Here is a 24,192-nt window from a genome sequence, read left to right as displayed (position 1 = left end):
TTCGAGTCTTCAGATACTGGGGTACGGTGGCTACCTTTAAAATGTGTTCGCCCTGACCTACAGCACCAGAGGCAGAACAGGCAACTTCCAAATGATGACCGGAACACCAACCATCCAAATGGTGACCAGAATGTAGATCATCAGCCTAATGAGTCTTCTGATGATGACCAGGATGTCAACCATCAGGCAGATGGTCCTTCCACAAGCAGAGACTGGGATGGTCCTTCCACCAGCAGAGACTGAACTTTAAATTTCTTGTTATGGAGTCAGATAGTTAAAGCCTTAAGGACATATTTAGAATTAATAAATGATGTAAATTTCCATTTAGGATTAATAGTAGAGTTGTTCTCTTATCAAACAAAAAGGGGGAATTGTAGATACAAAAATGCTGCTAGCAAGGATTTTCTTGCTAGTTTCTAAGTCCGTGAGAGACTTTTCTCTCTCACGGGAGAGGTAGCAGAGTAGGTAAACAACCAAGCCACCTGCAACCTTGAAAAGTCTTGTTTATAGTATAGTAGAAAAATATTTTGACAATGGATGTTTTAGGATTTTAGCCAATCACCCCAAGGGGTGGCCGATCCTTTGTCCAATTAGACTATGAAGAAAAAAGTCTATAAAAGAGTTTGTAAAATACTTAAATAAATCAATCTTGCTGCACAATTCCTGCCTGCTGGATCTTCTCTCCTCCTCCTCCCTATGGCTGCAGGACATGGTGATATACCGTAGGGCCCAGGCCTGCGGTAATAAGTAGGAGCTAAGGTAGTTGAGATAGTATCAATACTTCCAGTAACAGAATTGCTTGTTATCTGAACTTGAAAAAGCACTCAGTGGGATTACTTGAGTAAAGTTAAGCAAACTGCTCACCGAAGACTGTATGTTTGTGAGCAATCTGAAATAACTTGCAACATAAAACTGTCCAGCTCCTGACTGCGTCTGTCTCCCTTGCAGCAGCTCCGGTTCTCAGGGGAAGCTCAGCACACTAAGTCAGCAGAAATTACTTACTCTTTTGCCAGGTTAGTTTTCTGCAGACTGAACATGCAGAAATTACTAAGGAGATGGTCTGACAAGCAATGAAGCTAGCAAAAGGCAAGGAATGAGATGGCAGGCATGTGTGGGCCAGTGTTGCTGACAATTAGAGAAATCTAGACTGGTGTGAGAATAGTCTTCTGCATTTATGCTCTATTCCCTTTCCCAGAGAAATACCTTAACGACTGCTATACATTTAATTTGGAACAGATTATTCTTAATTATATACCATAACCAGTGCCTTTTGCAAGTATACATTTATCTTTTGCAGAGAGCACCATAGTGTCATATTTCTCTTTTTTAAATCTGTGTTAACTGGTGTACTTAAGGAAGATAAAAAAGGAGGGGCATATCTTCACTTTCAACTTCTTCTTTTAACTTTGCAAATAAATATGCTAGGATCAGATTGACCCTCTAGAAAAAACGTATCATTCAGCTAAGTATGGGATTTTGACATTCTGTGTGTAAGAATGTAGTTTGAGACATTTCCTCCAGGACTTCTGTGGGGTTTAGAGTAAATGCTTTGTATGTTGCAGTATGTTTTAATCAAACTTGCTCAGATGCTAAAACATTTGAAGTTCATTTAGAAAGCTTTTGATAGGATTTTGCAGAGTTATCATACATATCTTCAGAATCTGGATACTACTGCTTAATGTGGGATACCGTTTTGTATTATTGGAGTAATACTAGACACATAGCCATGCATCACAAAAGATACTGTCCCGGTTTGAGAAAAATGCAAAGGAACGTCTGAAATGAACGTTCTCTGATAGAAGGCAGGTTACAGCCATCCCTCCCCCACCAGGTTTGGAAAGGATTTTCCTTGGAGGAAAGTGAAAAAAAAAGTTATTTATTTAACAAGCAGAGTGCGCACAGGCACAGGAAAGGGAAAAAAGAAGAATAATGCTAAATAATAAAACCTCTTGCTGTGGAGAGAAACCTGGTAAAATTCAAAGTCCTTGTGGGTGTGACTCTCTCCTCTCTGGAGCTGGGTTTCAGCGTGGGCCCCTCCGGGCCACGGTGTCGGGTCTCCCGAATGATATTCTGGTGTTGCTGAACAGTCCAGAAGAGAAGAAGAAGAAGAAACCAAAGTCCCAGGGCTCTGTGCTTTAGCTAATGAACAAGAAGCTGGCTAAAAAACCAAGGGAATACCACTTTCTTCCCTGTTGCAGAGAGCCGAGAGCAGCCAGGCAGAAGTAGTTATCTGTGTTTTTGAACACAACGCCGAAGGAATTCCACCGGCTCTCCCCCCTCTCCTGGAGCTAGCTTTAAAGGCACACAACTCATGTCTCGCATAGGGCAGACGATAGGGAGCACAGTATCATACAGTCACCCCAGGACAGATACCAATTCAAAAGTAAAGAAATTCACATTGATTTTTTAAATACCACCAATCTATATGTGATTAAATTATATATACAAATATTATTTCGTCTATTTCTAAACCCCAGGTTAGGCACCTCCTGTGAAGAACAGGAGGTGATTAAGTACCTTGAAATTTACACAACAAAAGACCTTGCTGTAGTAAAAAAAGTCCCCTAGAAAACATCCAATTATCATATGATTACCAGATTATTATTATTGCAACCCATTAAAAGAGTTTCAATTAATAAATCCCCTTACCACTTTCTGTAGAACTAAGATTTTAGTGTAGGAAAAAATGACTTATTATAGTTTCTAATCTCAAATTTATTCTCTTCCACATAGCCTTTAGTCCTAAGAAAACATCTGTACTATGAGAAACACTCAGAACATACCATCTCAAGGTTTAAATTTCCAAAGGAAATAATACAGAGCTCTCTTTTGTGTTGTATACATTTTATGAATTAATTTTAAAAAGCTGTGGTTTTCTATTTGATAGCTGTAGGAGCTAGAGTCCTTTCAATTATGCATCTGTCCATCAAATTCACATACTACATTTAGTGACTTAGGTTTAAATCAAAAGAGTAATCTGAACAGAAAAAGAGAATATGAGCTAGCATTTGTAATAGAGAACATAGGTGTGAGAGGATCATGGATTTATTAGGTTATTGAAGGTTGTTAAAGGGTTTCCCAAAACATTTATCAGGCAATGCTCCTCTCACTTGATAACCTCTGAATTTTGCAGCCATACTGCTGCATGTCATATTTAGAGGAAACGGAATCTACCTCACAAGTAGAAAATGTTTAATTTTTATGGATGCAATAAACTGAGTTGCCCATTTTATGTCTTTTCCTCATGGACTGCTATTCAGATGGTTTTGCCCTTTTAGTCCCAGAGACTTTTTCCTATACTTCTGTTTCAACCTACAGAAAAGATACCCTACAAATCTTCAAGATATTTACCTGGCTGTTACAGCTTATAGGTTCAGATTAACTTTTTTGAAGGTGTTTGCAGTCAGTAGTTGTTCTCACCAAAAATCAGTAGAGTGTGCAAGTCACTGCTGTTATCTGAAGCATGCATAGTAGTCTTAACAGGAAGACACAAAATAGAGTCATTACCAGTCACAGTTTATTTACAACTAAACAGATTGCTGAAAACTATTTTTTGTTTAAACATGTTGCAAAAAAACCTAGAAAAACCAGCTGTTTATTTTTGCTGTATATGTATCTTGATTATTTTTTTAGTCACTGTAACAGCAAATGGGAAAATAATTTCCTATCCATTTTCTCCCCTCAAATTACTTACAGATTTCAGGAGTGTATTTCAGTGAAAACATTTCTGGGTGTTTGTGATTACTGCATACAGCCTCCTTAGTAGGAAGCTTTACAGAAGACCACACGGTTCGTTGCTTGCAAACAGCACCATGTATTTTTTAGCCTTCATACAATGTCACTGTCAACAAGTTTCAAAACAGTCCCATTGTTGGAGAATGAATGCTGGCTACTGCTGATAGCATTCAGCATCTACACTGGCAGCACTGAACACGCACAAACATCATCCAACGAGGGATCTAAAGCCAGAGGTTTTAACCTGAAGTAGCCAAGAACATTTCCGCCCTAGTTTCATGGAGACAGTAGCAACAACAGTAGTAGGAAACACTGCCTTTCCACCTTCAATGGTATTTCAGTCGTAACAGTGTATCTCAGGTTTACAAACAGAAGGTTTCAGGGTGGACTAGAACGAAAACTTCTCGACTTTCTTATCAGCGGATAGGTTTCCAGGCAGTTTCAAAAAGCAACTTTTGGGCATTTTTTAGTCGGAAGCTTTCACAAGCCCAAGAACCAAGCATCTTTTTGTTTTCTTGCTGCCCGATTCTTCGGCTTGTGAAAGCTTGTCCTCGACACTGTCGCTGACCGACTCAGGAGGACTCTCACGTGAGGGCTTACAGACCCTCAGGGTCAGCATTCCGGTAAATCAAGCGTCGCGGTGGCGGGGTTTAAGGTACGGCTACGGCGGCGGAAAGGTGCAGCGAGGCGGTGTAGCTTTTACCGCTCTGTTTTTCCTCTCTCCCAACAGAAGCGGTCACTCCTCCGCCCGCTCCATTCCCAGAACGGCACGGCCTCCCGCACCCGCCGGGAGAGATGGAGCAAGTGAAGCCAGGCAGCGCCGCTCCGCCCCGCCCCGCCGCGGTCCTGGCTCCCAGGGCCGCTCGGGCTGCACCTCCGCCTGCGTTGTGGGAGGAGTAGCGCCGGGCATTGCGTTCGGAAGTTTGTGCCTCGCCGCACACCGTGCTGGCCGAAGCGCTCGGCTTCACGTTGGCTGCGCAGGCGCAGCGGTCGCGGCTGCCCGTGCCCCGCGGAGGGGCGTCCGAGGGCCGAGCGGCGGTGGCTTCGCGGGCCGGGGCGAGGGGAGATCGGTTCCGCCGCTCCCTGGGCGCCCCTCGCCGCCTGGCCGGTCGGCCCGGAAGCCGTACCCTCATCCCCTTCTCCATCCCGCCACCATGTTCAAGAAGCTGAAGCAGAAGATCAGCGAGGAGCAGGTGCCGCCGCGCGGAGTGGGGGGACGTGCGGGCTTCCTCCCACCGCAGGTACGGCGGGGAGGGGCCGCTGGGAGACGTGTCCGCCGGAGCGTTGTGGGTGCTTGTGACGGCCTTACACCCGGCGGGGCGGGGCCGCGCCTCGCCCGGGGAGGCCTTGGTTGTCCCGCGGGCCGGTCGGACCGGCCCCGCTGCCGCAGTCGCGGGAGGGACGCGCCGCTCAGGCCTGGCCGACCGAAGGCTCCGGGGTCGGTCGGCTGTCGGGAGTCGCGCCCCGGGTCGCTGTCAGCGTGGTTTCGCTAGAACTTCGACATCTATGTTTGTTGTTACCCATCCGCCTCATGCCAGAGACCGTGCTTCGTTTTGGCCGCGTTACAAAGTCTGACTTGCGGAGGAATGTAAAAACCATCTCTTGCTTGAACATCAAACAGAATGAAACAGAAATGGGTTTCTTCCTTAGCATTTAGCGTAATGATACTTTCAGGTGCACTGAATAACAAACCAGCATTGAGGTCCCTAGTTATCCTTTTCTCTCATCTTAATGTTTATTCTTTCAGTTCTGTGCGTCCCTTCTGTTTCCATGTTTTAGAGGGCTGGTTTGCTTACCTCAGCCTTATTCTTGGATTTTTTTAAACTGTAGATTAATTGAGCATATAGTATAAATCAGAACAAGGCATTTATTTATTTGTTCTAGTCATAACATTTTTCTCTTGCATGTACTTTCACTACATTATTACAAATGTTGGATTCTAGAAACGGCTGTTTTTATGTAATAATGATACACACTAGATATAACACGTGTGCAGAGTATCTGTCCAAGTGACAGTGGCCACAAAAACGTTGTCATGATTTCACGTGTGTGTCCAAGCAGAATAAATTCTCTCTTAGCAAATTTTGGGTAGAAAGACTTCAACAAGTTAACTTCCTATTGGCAAAGTCTTCTGGTAATGTCTGCCTGTGTCTTATTGCTAGGTTAAGTATCCTTTGTATCTTGGAATCTAAAAGTATAAAACTGAAATAAACTCTGAATTCTGTGAATGTTAAGCTACAGGCAGGTAATTTAGTTAATTTGACAAATAAGTGATTAGTTGCCTGGGCTTGATCTGAATGTAATCTGAGCCGCTGGGAGATTTGGCACTGCATAGTCTCAGTATTAGACCATGGTTTCAAAACTGCTGACATTCAGTTATGTTGTATTCTTTGAATCACTCATTTGTGAAACAGAAGTAAGATTCTTGGAAATGGATCTATTGTGAAGTTTTATGTAGCTTGTTGAGTCTTACTTTAAGGCCTTCCATAGTTATTAATTTTGTGCCTTCTCTAGTCAGTGAAGTATATTTTTGTTAGTTGCAGTTCAGAGTGCTGTCTTAATTGCCATATGTGGTGAACTTTCAGTACAGTATAAAAAGATTGAGCTGCAGAGTTTACTGTTTTCAATATGCAGCAGCTAAATTATGATACCTTTCACACAGTATTGTAATCCATTTAGTTCAGGGTATTGTAATCCACATAGTTCAGGATACTCAGTGCATGTGTTCAAGAGTTGGTACTTGCTTAAAAGCATCCTACTGAATAAATATGGGCCTACATGCATGTATGCACCCAACAGTGTAATATACTTCAGTCTTTATCTGGCTCTTGAAAAATTAACATTGACAAATACCCTGAAACCTGATACGAGGGCTTATGATAAATTATACCTAGTGTATAGACCTAGTGTGCTGTACTGTGGACAGAGCAGATCATGTAACTCAAGGGTTGACATAAGTGGAAAGGCAGAAGCAAAAAATTACTGCATATTTTTACTTTCATGTAAAATAGTTGTCTTGCAATGTTTCATACTCTTCAGCTGCTCTCATGGGACACTAGGGGGAAATAGTTAAAATTGATCTTAGAAGTAAAATAGGTTTGTCTTCTCATTTCTTGTATCTTATCTGAAAACAGATTCTCTGAAGGAGGACGAAGTGAAGTTTTGAGGCTTATAAAATATACTGTAGTCTTGCAAAAAGTGTGGGATATGCTTTTTTCCTTTGCTTTTAGTAATTCAGATCCTTAAAATGCATTACTTCCTGTCAAAACGTTTTCAGATCAGATTTTCCTAACTATTACAATTTCTTAGTTTGTGAAACTCATGTTTGCATTAATTTTTGCTCTTTCCTATACCCTGTTGTAGAGGGGCTTCACTCACTATGCTCTATACCCTCTCTGCTCTACTCATATCCCCTACATGAATAGAACAATTTTTTTACAAACCCTATGAATACTTTGGTATGATTTTTTTCAGCAATACGTAAAGCTTTCATGGTAAATAGCTGTTTGGTACTCATTAAGCTGTTTGACTTTTGAGTAGTATTTTTGGGTTGGGACATTGGTCTACCTCATCAGACCTCTAACTATGACAGATTTTAGAATAATTTTGATATAGCTACCACTCCTGTTTTCAGCAGTGTTCAGCTGATAGAAATTTCAAGAGGAGGTAGGGTCAGGACGTGCATGTGCTTGCCTTATATATCCCGGGTCAAGTGCCCCTGGGCCCTTCCCCCAGGTGGAACTTCTGATCGTCTGACCACTCTGGGGCTGGACTGGGGCTCCAGGGGTGGAGTGTGGCACATTTCCTCCGGTGTGCCAGATATTGGCAGCCACTGCAGGGCTGGGATACAGGTCCAGAGGCACGGGGTGTGTGGAACAGGGCATCACCTCATCGAAGCAAGGCCTGAACTTTCCCTTCCCCCGCACACATGCTGGAAATGTTTTGAGCCCACAATTCTTCCAGCCTCTTGAAATAGGTAATGAGACATCTTGCTAATTACTTTTTTTTTTATAGATATGCTTGTTGATACTTTACTACTCATTCTATTTATACTGAGATTTTATATTTGAAGTTTGAATTATGAGGCTGGCAAGGTGGTTTGTTTGAATTGGTGTGTTAGAATCTCAGTTTGCATGAAGTTGTAAAATTTCTGTGAACAGATTTTTAGTTCAGATAGGAAAAACAAGTACATATTGACATCTGAAAATATAGTAATTTCTTCTGCCCTTTTTCATTGTTTAGATTCAATTTTATAAATGTTATAAATTTAATGTTTATAGATTTTTTTTGTGTCATATTTTTGTTTTTAATTTTCTAAATTCGTGATCAGATGCTATTCCACTTGTAAATGCTTGAATCCCTGTCAAATCACAAAACTTTTAAACCGTAAGCAACTGTAATATGTTCCTAAAATATTAGGAGGCTGGTTTTTCAAATATGGTCTAAGAGGACCATAGTGAGAAATAATCTAAATAACCCATTGCATGTTCTTGTGGCTGATTCATGACACATTCTGCTCTGGAGACCTTGTAGTAAGGTAGAACTTGTTAGATAAGTTTTTTTTCTTTAAAAAGATCTAGACTAGGCTTTACTGGGATTATATAGTTAGTAATTGTTGAAATAAATTATGATGCAGAATAATTATTCTGGAATTAATAGTATTACTTGTTGATATACATGATCTCTCTGTAGGTCCCTTCCAAATCCCCTCCATCAACTGGCAACAGAATCAGGCCAACTTCATTTACAGATCAGAATGATGAAGGCACTTTAACACCAGACAAAGAGGTCAGTAGAGAACTGGTTTTCTCTGTTTTTCAGCTTAAAAAATTCTAACATTGTGTCCTTCGGTGCTTTTTTTTTTTTTTTAATTCCTCAATCTCACTATTTCCTGTGCATTTATAGATGTGAATAGTCTATTTTTTAGGTTGAATACTAAAGTGTTTGATATTAATAAAACAGATCTTTAACCTGTAGTGATTAACCCCCAGATGAGGAAATGTTTTAAGTCTTCAGGTCTTAAAAATCTTACTCCTGAACTGAACTCAGTGAGGTAGTGGGACAGAAGATACATTCAGAGAGACTAACTTCATTTTTGTCCTGCTTTTGGTTGAAAAACCTAGGTGAATCCAGGTAATCTGAGGTGGATGATCCAAAAGTTTTAAACAGAGCATTTGTGATTGTTGCTAACCATGCCAGTAATAAGTATCAAACTCAAAGTTATTTCCCCCACCCCATTTCCTCTGTCCCCTGCCCCCAAAATAAAAAGCAACCCAGTCCTCCTCACCCCCCCAAAAAAACCTAAACAATAAACCAAACTGAGTCTAAATTATCAGTCATAAAATATGATTAAAATAATTATCAGGATGATGGGTAACCTTGACTTGCATAATAAAGCAAACAAAGAAGATAATCTGGACTTACCTCGTTTCACAGTGAATACTACAGCTCTTTTGAAGTGGCTTGATTTTAAAAAAGGCAACAAATACAAACAAACAAAAAATTTCCCTGACTTAGTGGGCATGAACATAAGCTGGTAGCATATTTTTCAGCGGAAATGTTGTGTCCTAGTCAGAAAATTCAATTGCTTCATTTTCCCACAAAAAATCATGTGTTTTCTTGCAGTGGAACAATCCACTTTAATTTTTAACACCATGTTTTCTTTAGGACATAATCAGCTATGCCTGAAATTTGTAATAGATTTCATTATGAATGCTATCAGTGATTACAGCTTGGCAGTTTGCTCCCTGCAATAATAGAAATTAAAGGGAAACTACTTCATGATTTGGTTTTGTATTTTGGTATTTTCTAATAAGTACTTATTTTCTCTACTGTGAGATATATGTATATGTATGTATGTATGTATGTATGTGTGTAATGAATTTCCTCTCTTCCTGGAGAAAGATTTTCTGTTAACTGGTGCTCCAGAATGTTAGCAAGCAGTGTCACCCAGGATAAATTACCAATATTTTCCGTAAGGATAGTTTTCTGTTCTTAATGCAGGGTATAGAAGTAGCATATTGCCACATGAGAACTACTGCTGTGGTCTAGAGGGAGTGAGTTGGTACTGAGAATTGATTCCCCTCTTTTTTTTTTTTTTTAATTTATTGTACATTGTGCAGGATGTTAAAGAACTGATTTGGCCAAGGTTTTCTGACTTTTTAAGAGGCAAAAGCTTAGGAGAATATGAAGTATTGAAGCCATGAGTCATGTTCTTCTGTGCAACTGAATCACTGTTTTTTGTCTGTCATTAACTTGGTGCTGCCTCCACAAATGGAAGAAATCTTCCTTCCTTTTTCACTGAGAAACAAAGGAAAAAAATTCACTGGTAACACTCCTCACCCTTTTATTGTACTAATGCCAGCTGTTTTTCTGCTCAAATACTTACTGGTTGACTGAAAGGCAGAATACTTTTCCTGAGCTTGGGTTGATTTTTGAAGATGGTTGCTTTTATTCCAAATCTGAAAAAGGTATGTGAGCCTGAAGGCTTACCTTCTTTTTCAATTTAATCAATTGATTTAGTAAAAAAATAATAGTTCTTTTCACAATTTGGATAACATATTTAAAAGATACATATTTTTTAAAATTTTGTTGGATGCTACAGACATTTCACCTGTATGTATCAATGCTTTCTGTAGTGTTCATAATTTCTATTGAGAGCTACATTTACTTAATTAGATATGTGTTGTCCCCAGCAAACTCCATTTTCAGACTGCTATTCCAGATAAACAAGAGAAGCAAAGGATTCCCCATAGCACATGCCAAGTTACATTGGAAGAACATGTATCTCTGAATAGAGTGGTTAGACTGGAATGACCAGAGAGACAGAAGGAGAAATAAGATTAAGAGTGGAAACAGAAGTACTAAAGTATCCTCAGATTTACAGTTATCCTTGGTCTTAGGGGAGCTGCCATAACAGTTTTACTTGTGAAACACATCCTTTAATTAGAAATTCAGGAAGTAGTGAAGTCCTAAGGGGATGAAAACCTCTTGCTTTTTTGGTAAGGTCTGGTTTTACAAAATCAAATGGAAAATTTTGTAAAAAATTAAGTTTAAATGATTAAGACAAGAAATTTAGTTTCTCCAAAAATTTCTCATAAATGTTGGTGGTATGATTAAAAGCAAATAATCTTTGCAATGTGTTTGTTGGATTAGATTTTCATAAAATTCAGTTCAGCAGCAGTATACTATGCTTAAATAAGATGCAGTTATTGCATATTGTCACTGAAAATACATGCCCTGATTATATGGGCACATTATGTCTTTTAGAGTGCATTTTTTTTGCAGTGTTCTCATTTGACCAAGCAATTGTGTTATGCGCAGGTGTCAATGACAGTGGCATTACAGTGAACTGTTGGACAACATTTGATACAGTGAAAATATTTGGTTGAAGAGTATTGTATGCTAAAACATTTTGCAGTTCATGAATAATTGCTAACCCTTTTAGTACTGAAAGCTAAGCAAAATTAGTGTTTCATTATTCTTTTGTATGGTTTGTGTCCTCTGTGAGCTATGTTTTAGTGTGTCTTTAAATAGATCAGGTTTTTTTATTTTTGCTTCTGTAGTATGAAAGTTCCAACTATTACACATGAAATCTTTGGTTTATTCTCAGTATATTTTTATAATAAAAACAATTTCAGAATTAATTACAGTTGTAAATGGCATCATTAGTCTGATCAAAGATTTATAATAAAACATATATGCAAACATTCTTGCTTTATATTCTACAATGATAAGATTTTTTTAATATTTCAAAATCCCAAGATGTTATCAATTTAAAATAAACCTACAGCTTGTATGCTCCATTTATGGAATACCAGGTCAGTTTCTTTTTCATGCCAGCTTTCCTCTTCAGCTTGTATTTTATTAGATATGTGGATCTCCAGTAGAAGTATTACAGAAAACCTCATAATCTTTTCATGTATAGGAAAAAGCAGACCTCTGCCTAGTTCTGTATTCTCTTATTGCACGTAGCTTGTAAAATATGACTACACTGTGAGGTAAAACTACTTCCATAGAACTTCTTCAGACAATTTGTGTATCCAATGCTTTCTGAGTTGGTATGCTGCTGTTTGAAAACAGCCCTAGACTATTCAAATATGCTTACTTAGTGATTCCAGTTTTTTCTGGGGAAGACTAGTGATTGGTTTTCAAACTGTTACCGCATTGACTTTGAACAGAGTTTGAGGTGAAATACATCAGTCGTATTCACTATAGTTCCTGGAAGTTAAAAATGTTCTTTTTATTCTACAATATACTTGTTTACAAGTATACAAGGCCCTACTGCAGAAGATAACAAAGCTAGTGCTAGTTTGCTACCAGCTGACAGCAAACAGCTGATATATTGCTGTGGATGACCTCCCAGTCATGCAGATCCAAGTATCATTGACATCCTCATGAGTGTTATGGAAGTGACAGCAGAGCACAATATATATAGCTCCTAGACCTTGTCCCGGTTTGAGACATATTCAGAGGAACGTCTGAAATGAATGTCCTCTGATAGAAGGCAGGTTATAGCCACCCCTCCCCCACCAGGTTTGGAAAGGATTTTGCTTGGAGGAAAGTGAAAAAAAATGTTATTTATTTAACAAGCAGAGTGCGCACAGGCACAGAAAAAAGGATAATGCTAAATAATAAAACCTCTTGCTGTGGAGAGAAACCTGGTAAAATTCCAAGTCCTTTGTGGGTGTGGCTCTCTCCTCTCTGGAGCTGGGTTTCAGCATGGGCCCCTCCAGGCCACAGTGTAGGGTCTTCTGGATGATGTTCTGGTGTTGCTGAACAGTCCAGAAAAGAAGAAGAAGAAACCAAAGACCCAGGGGAAAAAAAAACTTTCTTGCCTCAGCTTGCAGACTAGCTGAAAAGCAAAGGAGTTTAACTCTCCATCTCTCTCCTGAGAAAAGGAACTGAGAGCTGGGAAAAAGCAGAAAGGTGCTTTCCTCTGCTCTGTAGCAGCCGGGAATGCAGGGGAGTGTATAGCTGTGTCCTTGAACACAAAACCGCTCAGGTTTCTTTTTTCTCCCTTTCTCTCAGACCCAGCTTAAAGACACAGAAAGGCACAGGATTCATGTCTGGCATAGGGCAGATGATAGGGGATACAGTATCATACAGTCACCCCAAGACAGACCTAAAAATAAATTAGTCAAGGTATTTTTTGGTCTCACTTCAGTGGTATATAATGTTATTAAATTAGTTTAAATGTTTCTCTAGGATTGGCTATTAATAAAGCACGACAAGTAAAGCTGTAATAATATTCCTTCAGTACCTTTGTTATTCCTGCATCTTTTCTGTATTCATATGCTTAATTTGAAGTACTGCTAAATAGGTGTTGGCATGCAAAGATGGTAGTGGTTCAGATGTATCTGTGCTTTTTTTCCTTTCTGATATTTAAGACTAAATTTTGGAGGCTGCATAAGCTAGTTTGAATCTAAACTTGTATTTTACAACTCCTGGTACATACACCAACATGCTTAGGTTGCTCATCAAAATTAAAAGCAAACCAGAAAAGACCTTGCATTTGATTTCCGTACTACGTTTTTCTTAAAGTGCAGTTCTTCTCTCCTAGATTTTGGGGCTTTTTTAATTGTAGGGAGAAACCCCTGAAATTTTAGCTCTTCAGTTTTTCCTATTCCCTTATCACAGCAGGGATAAGGCAAAAAAGATTATGTTGCAAATTGCACAAAGCTTTTATAAATAAGTATTTTGTAAATAAGAAAATTACTGAATTATTCACAACTTCTTTTTCTGACATTCACCACTGTTGGGGTTTTAGGAGTTCTCCTATTTTCTTTTTCTCTTAAATAATTTTCCGCATGTATGTTGCCAGGGGGACAAATTACTGGGTGCTTAAGAAAAACAGAAGACCTGGCCATAGGGGGAGGGGTCCTTCTGGCTACTCTCTTTCACCTGGGGTTTTCTTGTGTAGAGTGGGGGATGCTGCGAGATTTGAACTGGGAAAAAAGGGTTGGGTACAGCTCCTGGCTGGCTGGTGTTCTTGGCAGAGGGAGAGGAGGGCTCCCATCTTTGTGGAGGGAGTTCGTCGCTGCTGGAGGCTTCTGCTTTCAGCTGCCTTCCTTCTACCATGAGTGGTGCTTGCTCACTGGAGCGGCTGTTGCAGTGGGACTCTAATACCCCACCTTACTAAAAGAGGGACCTTTTCACCATCTGCTCGGGTGCCTCATGGAAAACCCCCGGATTCCCAAGCCTGCCTTTCCCTGCCTGCTGGGGAGCCGGGCTGCAGCCGCCCTGCCCCCACCATTGCTTCGAGCCTTTGCTACTCTGTAGCTCTGCACACCCTGCCTGCTGAGACATCCCAGGGTTCCCACCGCAGCTCCAGAGTTCGTCTGCTGTGTGGGATCTGTGCTCATCTCTGCTGTTCCCGAGGGTCCGGCCGGACACCGGGATCTGCTGCCCATGGGTTTGTGAAGCCTTTGTGCCATCTCTTCCCGGGATCCCAGGTCTCCATTGCCGCGTGCCCCCCGAGCTCGCTCCGGAGCGCCCCCTGCAGCCGCGGGGGAACCATCGCACCTGCCCTGCTCACCGGGAGCCGCCAGCGCCCCTGCCGGCTGCGAGCGGAACTGCACCCGAGGGGAAAGGGCCCGACAGCCGAGAAGGCTGGCACTGGGTTTGTGATTGTTCGCTGTTACTGCCATAGTTATTGTTTGTTTGCCTTGTTATACACGTATATATATAAAATAGTAAAGAATTGTTATTCTTGTTCCTCATATCTTTGCCTGAAAGCCCCTTAATTTCAAAATTATAATAATTCAGAGGGAAGGAGGTTGCATTTTCCATTTCAAGGGAGGCTCCTGCCTTCCTTGGCAGACACCTCTTTCAAACCAAGACAACCACCTTGGACAAATAACCAAATTTATTTATTTAATTTACTCTGGGGAATGATTTTTTTTTCCGGTAAGAGTCGAAACTAAACCTTTAGCTGATTGCTGACATCTTCTAGCTCCCTGAAGTAGATGAGAAAATTTTCTCTTAGATGATTTTTGTAGTCTCATCCTCTTCTCTCTGTCTTGCTGTGCTGGTATATAACATAGCAAAACTGGTCGTGTACAATTACAGAATCTTTTAAGTGTTAACATACTACAAATACACATATGCCATGATGCACTTTGCTAACAAGAAGTATGAATTTTCAAATTTGCTTGATAACAGGTTAATACAAAATTTGGAACTACTGATTCTCTTCTTTTTCTGAAAGGGAATAATAATTACCTTTGGCAATCAAACATATTATATGCATGTAACATGTATAATATTCAACTACTGCCATCTCCAGAGCAGTGAGACTTGGGTCAAACTCTGATCCCTGTTCGATTTTGGGTTTTCTTTCACAGCGTATTAAGGAAGCTCTTGATCTAGGAATTGCATGTACTTTGGCCTTTGTACCTCACTTATCAGAATCCTTGCAAAAGAAGATTTGAGCATGGTATTTCTTCAGAGGGAGGAGGAATAATAAGAATAATAAGAACACAGTTGTTTCTGGAGTTCAGAAAGTCCTTAAAGATCAAGTAAGGCTGCTTCACTTAGACCAAACTTGAGTGCTACAAAAACTGTTCAGAATGTTGAAAATACGAAGGTTATTTAAACAATAACTTTATGTGTCCTTTGATAAGGTAAATGTCATCTGGCATTTGGCTTCATCAACCATTTTACCTCATTTGCAACTTTCTATCCAAGATAGAAATGTTTGTTGCTTAGTAGGATTTTACTTGCAAAAAAACAGAGTAAGTTAAATATTGTGACAAAAGATCAGCGATGTCACAGCCTGTTAAGGAAACTTTCCTGTTTGACCACCAAGGAGCCACTCTGGCAGTCACACTTGCACCACCCCAGGCTTTTGCTGCTGGGACTGAAGCCCCTTCACCACAAGCAGCTCCAGTGAGCTGATGGGTGCCCCACCTGACTCCACACACACTCACACTGTCAGGCAAGTTTCCCTCACTGCCTTGACCCAAGGTTTCTCGTAGCAGAGTCCTAGACTCTGCTTCCTTTAAGAATTTTTATCATGGTGCAGTGATATAATGACAGATGGAGTTGAGTGTCTCCTGGTAGGGACCCTGAACAAAGGAATGCCTGGCTTTCATTCTGTGTGCCTGTTTTAATGGTGATATTTGATCTGGGGTCTTCTCACTGTTCATTGAGTTCTGTGGAGTCTCTGAGTTACTGTCCACCATCCAGCTGACATAGCAAGTCTGTGCCTTTTATTGGGCAAAGGGCTTATCACTGCGGGTTTCAGCCATTTCCCCCCACCCAGGCCACAACCTGTAGCTTGCAGTGCAACTGTACACTGAGATACTTGTACCAGTTGTAGTCCTCAACAGCCTTCAGCCTATAAATTCAGTGCTTGAGATTAAGGTCAGTATGGGCTAGGGAGATGATTTGCTCTGGAGTATCACAGAATTGGTACGATGGGAAGGAACCTCTGGAGGTCATGTAGTCCAACTCTGTGCCAAGGCAGGGTCACCTTGAGCAGGTTACACAGGAAAGGAATGTGTCCAGGTAGGTTTTGAATGTCTCCAGAGATGGACACTCTATGACCTCCCTAGGCAGCCTGTTTCAGTGTTCTGCTACCCTAAGTATAAAGAAGTTCTTCCTCATGTTGTGGTGGAACTTCCTGTGGTTTAGTTTATGGCCATTACTCCTTGTCCTGTCGCTGGGCACCACTGAAAAGTCTGGCACCATCCTCTTGACAACCTTCTTTGAGGTATTTGTATGGATTGATTAGATCCCTTCTCTGTCTTCTCTTCTTTAGACTAAAACAGGCCCAGCTCCTGCAGTCTTTCCTTGTGAGAAAGATGTTCCAGACCCCTACTTATCTTTGTGGCCCTCTGCTGGATCCTCTCCTGTACTTCCTTATCTTCATTGTACTGAGGAGCGCAGAACTCGATACAGCACTCCAATGTTGTCTTATTAGGGCTGAGTAGAGGGGGAGGATCACCTCCCTCAACCTGCTGGGAACAATCTTCCTCATATACCCCAGGATACCACTGGCTCTCCTAGCTGCTAGGGCACTGCTGGCTCGTAGTCAACTTGAGACTCCACCGAGACTCCAAGGTGCTTCTCTGCAGTGCTGCTCTCTAGTAGATCAGCCCCCAACCTGTACTCATACTTGGGATTATTCTTTTCCAGGTGCAGTCCCCTTGTTGAACTTCATTAGGTTTCTCTGTGCCCAATTCTCCAGCTAAAGGTCCTGCTAAATGGCAGCACAGCCTTCAGGTGTATCAGCCACTCCTTCCAGAGTATGTTTGAAACAAAATGTTGGAAGATCTTAGTAGGATTTCTATCGCAAGCTTCAAGTGTGATATGATGGCTTTCTTAGGATTAGAGAAGGGTAAAGAATGACTTATATCTTTCCATGTTCTGTTTACGGTATGCTTCATCTCAGTTGATTCTCTGCTTGTCTAGTTTTTTTGATCACAGTACCAGCTTAGTGCTGATGTGATGCTAGTGATACATTAGACAGTATAGCACCAGATGTCTTTAATGTTCCTGAAGTTGTCAAGATAATTCAGAGTGGGTTTTAGGACAAATCCTGAAGCACAAGAATCTTTTGTGGTAATACTACTTAATTTTGTCTGACTAGCAGCCTGTTTCTTGTCTGTTTACAGGCAGAGGTGAATAATTTTTTAGCGATTTTTAATACCCCTTTCCCTAACACCCCTGCCCCTGAGTTAACTAGACAGTTTGTTCTTAAAGTCATACTGAATAGATGGTAGAAAAAAAAAATGAAAAATGCAGATAAAAACACATGTAAATATTGGAAAGCATTAAATAGTGTAATTACAGGACTCACTAGAGAGCTCTGCCTGTAATTTAACTAAATATGTAGCAGGTTATGAGCTGTCAGAGTAATAATACTGTAAGCAAATCTTTAAATATTTTCATTATTGGTCACTTAACATTGGAGAGTGGAGGATGAACTCACTAATGGGCAAATGCAACCAGTTCTAAATGTGTTAAAGAAATACCACTCTTGGACCATGACTGAATATATTCTGTCTTTCATAACTATTTGAAGTGTGAATCTCTCATCTTGGCTACTGAAGAGGAAATATTTTGAAATTTCATATTGATAGAGTGATCACTGTTTTGCCGCAGTATTGTTCTGCCCTTCTTTATTTGTAGGGTTGGCTCACAGAATCACAGAATTAAGCGGGTTGGATAAGACCTTTTAGATCATCAAGTTCAACCTGTGACCTAACACCACCTTATCAATTAGACCATGGCACTAAGTGCCACATCCAGTGTTTTCGTAAGCACCTCCAGGAACAGTGACTCCAACACCTCCCTGGCCAAACCATTCCAATGCCCAATCACTCCTTCTGTGAAGAACTTCTTCCTAATGTCCTCCTAAACCTCCTAAACCTAAACTTCCTCTGGTGCAGCTTAAGACTGTCACTCGTTTCCTGGGAGAAGAGACAGACCTCCACATGGCTACAACCTCCTTTCAGGCAGTTGTAGAGAGTGAAAAGGTCTCTCCTGAGCCTCCTTTTCTCCAGGCTAAACAACCCCAGCTCCTTCAGCCACTCCTCATAGGAGTTGTGTTCCATACCCTTCACCAGCCTTGTTGCCCTTCTCTGGACATGTTCCAGCATCTCAACATCCTTCCTAAATTGAGAGGCCCAGAACTGGACACAATACTCAAGGTCTGGCCTCACCAGTGCTGAGTACAGGGGAAGAATCACTTCCCTGGTCCTGCTGGCCACACTATTCCCGATCCAGGCCAGGATGCCTTTGACCTTCTTGGCCACGTGGGCACACTGCTGGCTCATGGTCAGTCTGCCATCAGTCAGCATCCCCTTTCTGCCTGGCCACTGTCCAGCCACTCTGTCCCCAGCCTGTAGTGCTGCAGGGGATTGTTGTGACCGAAGTGCAGGACCCAGCACTTGGTCTGTTAAACCTCATATCATTGGACTTGGCCGATGGATCCAGCCTGTCCAGGTCCCTCTGCAGAGCTCTCCTACCCTCCAGCAGATTGACATTCACACCCAACTTGGTGTTATCTTCAAATATGCTAATGGTAGGCTTGATCCCTTCATCCAGATCAGTGATAACGATTTTAAACAGGACTGGGCCTGACACAGATCCCTGGGGGACCCCACTAGTGACTGGCCACCAACTGGAGGCAGCACCATTCACCACCACTGTCTGGGCCCAGCCATCCAACCAGTTCTTAACCCAGAAAAATGTGCACCTGTCCAAGCCACGGGCTGCCAGCTTTTCCAGGATTATTCTGTGGGAGATGGTGTCAAAGGCTTTGCTGAAGTCCAGGTAGACAACATCCACAGCCTTCCCCTCATGTACCAGGCAAGTCACCTGGTCATAAAAGGAGATCAGGTTGGTTAGGCAGGACCTGCCTCTCCTAAATCCATGCTGGCTGGGTCTGATTCCTAGGCTGTCCTGTAGGTGCTGTGTGATCGCACTCAAGATGATCTGTTCATAATGTTGCTGGGCACTGAGGTCAGGCTGACAGGCCTGTAGTTTCCCGGATCCTTGTTTTGGTCCTTCTGATGTATGGGCATTACAATGGTCAGTTTCCAGTCATCTGGGACCTCCCCAGTTAGCCAAGACTGATTATAAGTGAGGGAGAATGTCTTCATGATCTCTTCTGCCAGCTCCCTCAGCACCCTACGATGGATCCCATCTGCTCCCACAGCCTTGTGAGCATTTTAAGTGGCTCAGCAGGTCACTAACTGCTTCCTTCTGGATTTGCAGGGAGTCTATTCTCTGTCTGTCTACTAGCTCAGGAGGCCAATTGTCTTGAGGACAATCTGTCTTTTTGTTGAAAACTGAGGAAAGGAAGGCTCCTTCCCTTCTGTGCTTGCCTTTACTCAAGAAACAGTAGGGCAAAGCTGAGATGATTTAGAAATGTTCTTGCATCTGATCAACATCAGTGAAACAAAACAGAATTTTAAATTGCATTCTACTCTTTTGTGTAAACTTTTAGTTACAATGGAGACCCTGGAGTTGTATGTCTGCAAACTCAAGCAGTACTGCATCAATTTCCTTTTTCTCAAAATCATAACTGTAATATGGATTGGCATATTTTAGGCAGTGGATGCTTTGGATCTTCTTACCCTGTTAAAACAGGGTTGCATATCCCTATCAGTCTACCAGATAGTTTGAGTGAATTTTTAAAAATGAACTTGTGCCATTGCTTAAAGTTCTTTGTCATCTTACCTGTATGTTTTGGGTTTTATAATGAACGTTTTATGAAAGAATGGATTTGAGATTTATGTCTGAGCCTCCTGAACTTGGCTGCACTAACACGGTCATGGATTTCCAGGGATGACTGAAAATGTAACAGTTCATAGATGCTGAACAAACTGACAGACCATCTTTTTTGTGGGGGATGAACTTGTTAGAGATCAAATAGAAATTCTTCTTAATGCAGGCTTTTAGTGTACTAAATAATGCGATTAGGATTAGGCAGAGTAATGCTATGGTGAAATGTCACAACTTAATCTTTTGAGCACTAGCAGGCTGTTACTGTGAAGAGATAATTTGAATTGTCTGTGATTCGTGAAGTTCTTGATGGTCATGTTAGAAGTGATTTAACTAAGCTGAAGATAATATATGTTACATGTTGAAAATGTTCATAATCTTTTGGTTAATAATATTTGCGTAATCCATTTATCAGTGCTTTGCAAACTGTTTCATCTTCTTAACCTTTGCATGTTTGGTCTTCTCCAAACGTGCAAAGTAATTTTTATCCTAAAAAATATCATAATTTTATTTGTGAATTTGCATGCTTCTAATTCATGAGACAATCAGGCTTGCTTGTAGTATTGCTGCTGTATGTTTGTACACTTGTGTATACCTAGTATATGTCTTTTCTCTTATTGGCATATGCCCTTTCAAGAGGAGCAAGAGCTTTTACGACCATCAACACTTGAAGATTTTCTGGAATTATCACTTGTCAGTTTCCTTATTTTTGTCTTGTCTGAAAGCTCAGAGGAGGAAAAAACTTAAGTCTTCTTCACCTGAAAAAAAAAATACCCACACATGTGCGCATATATATATGTACATATATATATATATACACACAGGTACATATATATATATGTACATATTTACACACACACATATATATATATATATATCAGGAGCTTTAGCACAGCTTACTCTTAAGAATTATACTTCTAACAGGCTGAGAGAGGACAACAAACTCAGTGTGTGCTTGCTACCACAGTGAATGCACAGGGCAAGTGTGTTGAGGCCCCAGGGGAGTGAAGAAGATTGAGAGCATGAAGAATGTGACCATCTTTTTTATTAGCAGCTCATCTTTGTAGTAACTTAAAAGTGAGAAGTTTCAGTTGAGTTTGTTGGACATAACTAGTTATTGGCAAATTTGAGGCTGTTTATTGTATATGGCTGTCACTGAACATTTACCGCTTCTTACATTTTTTGAAAGGGTTTTGTGAACATAAATTGAAAGTCGTGTAGCCTTTCAGATCTAACCCATGAAAATATTATTCTGTCTTAATTTGAATTTATGTAATTAATCTGCTACAGCATTGGAGTCAATGTAATCGTCACAAAAAAAAGTAAATTTAACTCCTAACTTATATTACTATTTGATTACTAAAAGTATTGTTTAGTAACTTGATAGAGGGGTTTGTCTCATTATTTCAGAGTAATTTTGTTTTATTTAGTGTTTTGGTTCAGTCAGCAGTTGAGTCTGAAATCTCAAGCTGTAAGGAAGTTAAACCTTGAACTTCTGTATGTCAGTATGAGCATGAGAAGAATATTTTTCTCAACTCAGTTACAGCATCCTAAATGCATTAGATTGCATTGCATTACATATATATATCCAATTTGAATTCAAATTCCAGTCTCTTCACTTCATGTTTTCACCTCTAGGAATTTCTATCTCTTCTTAGATACTGACTTGATAATTCAACTCATGGTATTTTTACAAAATAATCTGCTAGTAGTTTAAAAAAAACTGTAAGGAATTTTTAAAAATGTAGACAGAATTCTAGTGTATAAGAGCACTAGATGATAAGCAGTCAAAAGCAAACATTTTATATTGTGTATAACTGAAATACTGATAGAATTTTTAGAATAATAAGTTGTTCATGGATACCTGAGAGCAAATAGGGCTCAGTGGCATATGAAGGCAGCTTATCCACAGAAGCTTTAAAAAAATTACAGTATCAATGCCTGAAACATAGTTTTTATCTTGGGCTAAACTAGGATCTGTCTTTTAAATAGCATGCTTGTTTATTTCTAAATGATCAAAACTGTACTTTGGCTGTTCTGAAATGATCTTTTGTTGCAGTGGGGATCCTGCAACACGCATATATCAAACCAGGAGTCCCGTGGAAAGGAAACATATATGGACAGACAGATTCTTGATAGCTGTTTCAGAGAGATGTTTATTTCTCCAGCCGCATGGCCGGAGCTCTGCCGAGGAACTGTTCCAGTCACGGGACCAGCGGTCCTTCAGCCCGCGCAGGGAACACAAACCAACCAATGGGAACGAGGCTGAGCAGGGACATGGAAACCCCGTGTCTGTGCCCTCAGGGCCCCTCTCCCAGGGCTACACGGCAGGGGAGGGACCCCAACAATCTAGTGCATATTTTCTGGTTATGTCTTCCCTTTATCAATATCTGTTGTCTCATAAACTGCTGTATTGTTTTATTACATTTTTAATAGCATGGAAAAATTGAGTAAAATTTTGCAATGTTCTTTATTGCTTGATTTATTTTCATTTTCCTCCTTTTTGCATGGAATGACAGCTGTTAGCGGGGATGATAGCAGAACCTGCTTTTCTCTCTGAGTATACTATCTTTGCTTTGGATCCCACCAAACAACCTAAGCCACAGAGTGACGGTGTGGTGAGTCCTCCCCACCCCTCCTAGTGATGCCTTTAGCAGGTGGAGGAGAGTAATGTACTAGAAGGCAAACTTAGTTGCTTGTGGCTTGTTCTCACAAAGACCTCTGTCTTAACTACCTTGTTGCTAACCCTGCACTAAATTCCACAGAGTTAGTACCTGATAGCTCCTGGCTGGTATGCTGTATGATGTGAATTTACTGTAACATTAAAAAATTAACGTATTTTCTCTTATACAGGTAACAATACTCTACACAAATTTAAATAACTGTTGCACAAGTTTGTATGTTTGTTGCATAGAAATTTCCTCTTCGTATTTGTGTATGTCTGTATGTATTTCAAGACAAATGGATAGAATTAACATTGGGATTGGTTATGTGTAAAACTTACATGCTTTTTGCTGTGTGCAGTGAAATGTAGCATGTCATTTACGACTAATGGTAGCAGGAAATAATTATTTCACATAGAGACAGAAGTTGATCTATGTTTAGTTGGTAACCTAGCAGTTACCATTGTGAGGATGAATAGTCTTTTTTTTTTAATAATTAGATTTTGCTTTAAATATATGTTTCTTTGCCTGGAAATGTTGTCTTCACCATATATAAGTGGGAAAGCTCGGTGAGAAGAGGCAAGAATTGAAGAAAAAGAAGCAAGTATAGGGAGGAAGTCAGACTTCTGCTTCCTGATATAGGCACATACAAAGCTGTATTCTTATTATTGGCACAGGACTGGAATGGCATTTTTCACATGCTTCAGAGACATGGCATTCCTGAGTCCATAGTGATTCAAAGCACACTATTTTTTAGAATCCCAGCTCATCCTGGTACTTTGTGATTACTTTGCTTTTCTTGTTTAGTAAGTGCTCTTTTCCTGCTCATGGTTTAAAATGACCAGTCACTGAAAGCTATAACAGGGTTGAAATTTAATAAGCAGGACATAGCACAGCACACCATGTTGCATTGGACTTGTCTCTCTCAGGCTAAGCAGGATTGGACAGAAACAGTGATTAGAATGGTGGTCCCTGGAAAGTGTATTCTGACCATATTCCAGGTCCAGCAATCGCTACTTAAAGAGTCACTGCAAATTTAATTAAGCTTTTTTAGTTTTCACTACACAACAGAATTACCTCAAAAAATTCATTTCAAATAACCTGTTTGTGTGAATGCTCAAATGTTGTCTTTATGTGATCTTTAATATGTACTTTAGCGGCATATTTACTGGCTTGCATATTTATATACAAGACTGCATACATGCAACTAATTATAATGTAACAATTATTGGTAATGTGTTACCAGTGTGTATTAATATGTTACCTGTAAAACTCATTTTGTTCTTGGAACTTTTTGAAAATTATAGAGCACAATAAGAATTGCGAGAGGGAGAAAACAATGACAGGAAAGTTTATGGAGAATAGGATGACTGATTTAAAAAATACGTATATTAAAGAAACACCCACATGATATATGTTTAGAAAACCTAGGTACACAAAAAGTACAGGAGAGGAAAGTTTCGCCAACACACACAAATACATACTAATTCTGCTAAAACAAACCAGTATTTTAACTGTATATGTAATCTGAAAGTGAATGGCATAGAGAAGTGACTGT

At 40.4% G+C, this 24,192-nt stretch overlaps 1 protein-coding gene across 9 annotated transcripts in view; it reads left to right on the top strand.

The window, feature by feature from the left end:
- The first annotated feature begins 4,423 nt into the window (after window positions 1-4,423).
- GOLGA4 (golgin A4) overlaps window positions 4,424-24,192 on the top strand; it is a 76,171-nt gene continuing 56,402 nt past the window's right edge. For 2 of the 9 annotated variants that reach the window (XM_048296278.1, XM_048296277.1), the window contains exons 1-3: window positions 4,424-4,976; window positions 8,428-8,523; window positions 22,491-22,589. In XM_048296278.1, coding sequence (XP_048152235.1) covers window positions 4,890-4,976; window positions 8,428-8,523; window positions 22,491-22,589 — 282 coding nt within the window. In that variant the 5' untranslated portion in view covers window positions 4,424-4,889. The remainder of the gene's footprint in view (window positions 4,977-8,427; window positions 8,524-22,490; window positions 22,590-24,192) is intronic. The other 7 variants (XM_048296293.1, XM_048296274.1, XM_048296259.1 and 4 more) reach the window with 7 other exon arrangements.

This window comes from Corvus hawaiiensis, chromosome 1 (genome assembly GCF_020740725.1).
Source record: "Corvus hawaiiensis isolate bCorHaw1 chromosome 1, bCorHaw1.pri.cur, whole genome shotgun sequence".
Classification (NCBI taxonomy): Eukaryota; Metazoa; Chordata; class Aves; order Passeriformes; family Corvidae; genus Corvus; species Corvus hawaiiensis.
This window is presented reverse-complemented; position numbering and strand designations above follow the sequence as displayed.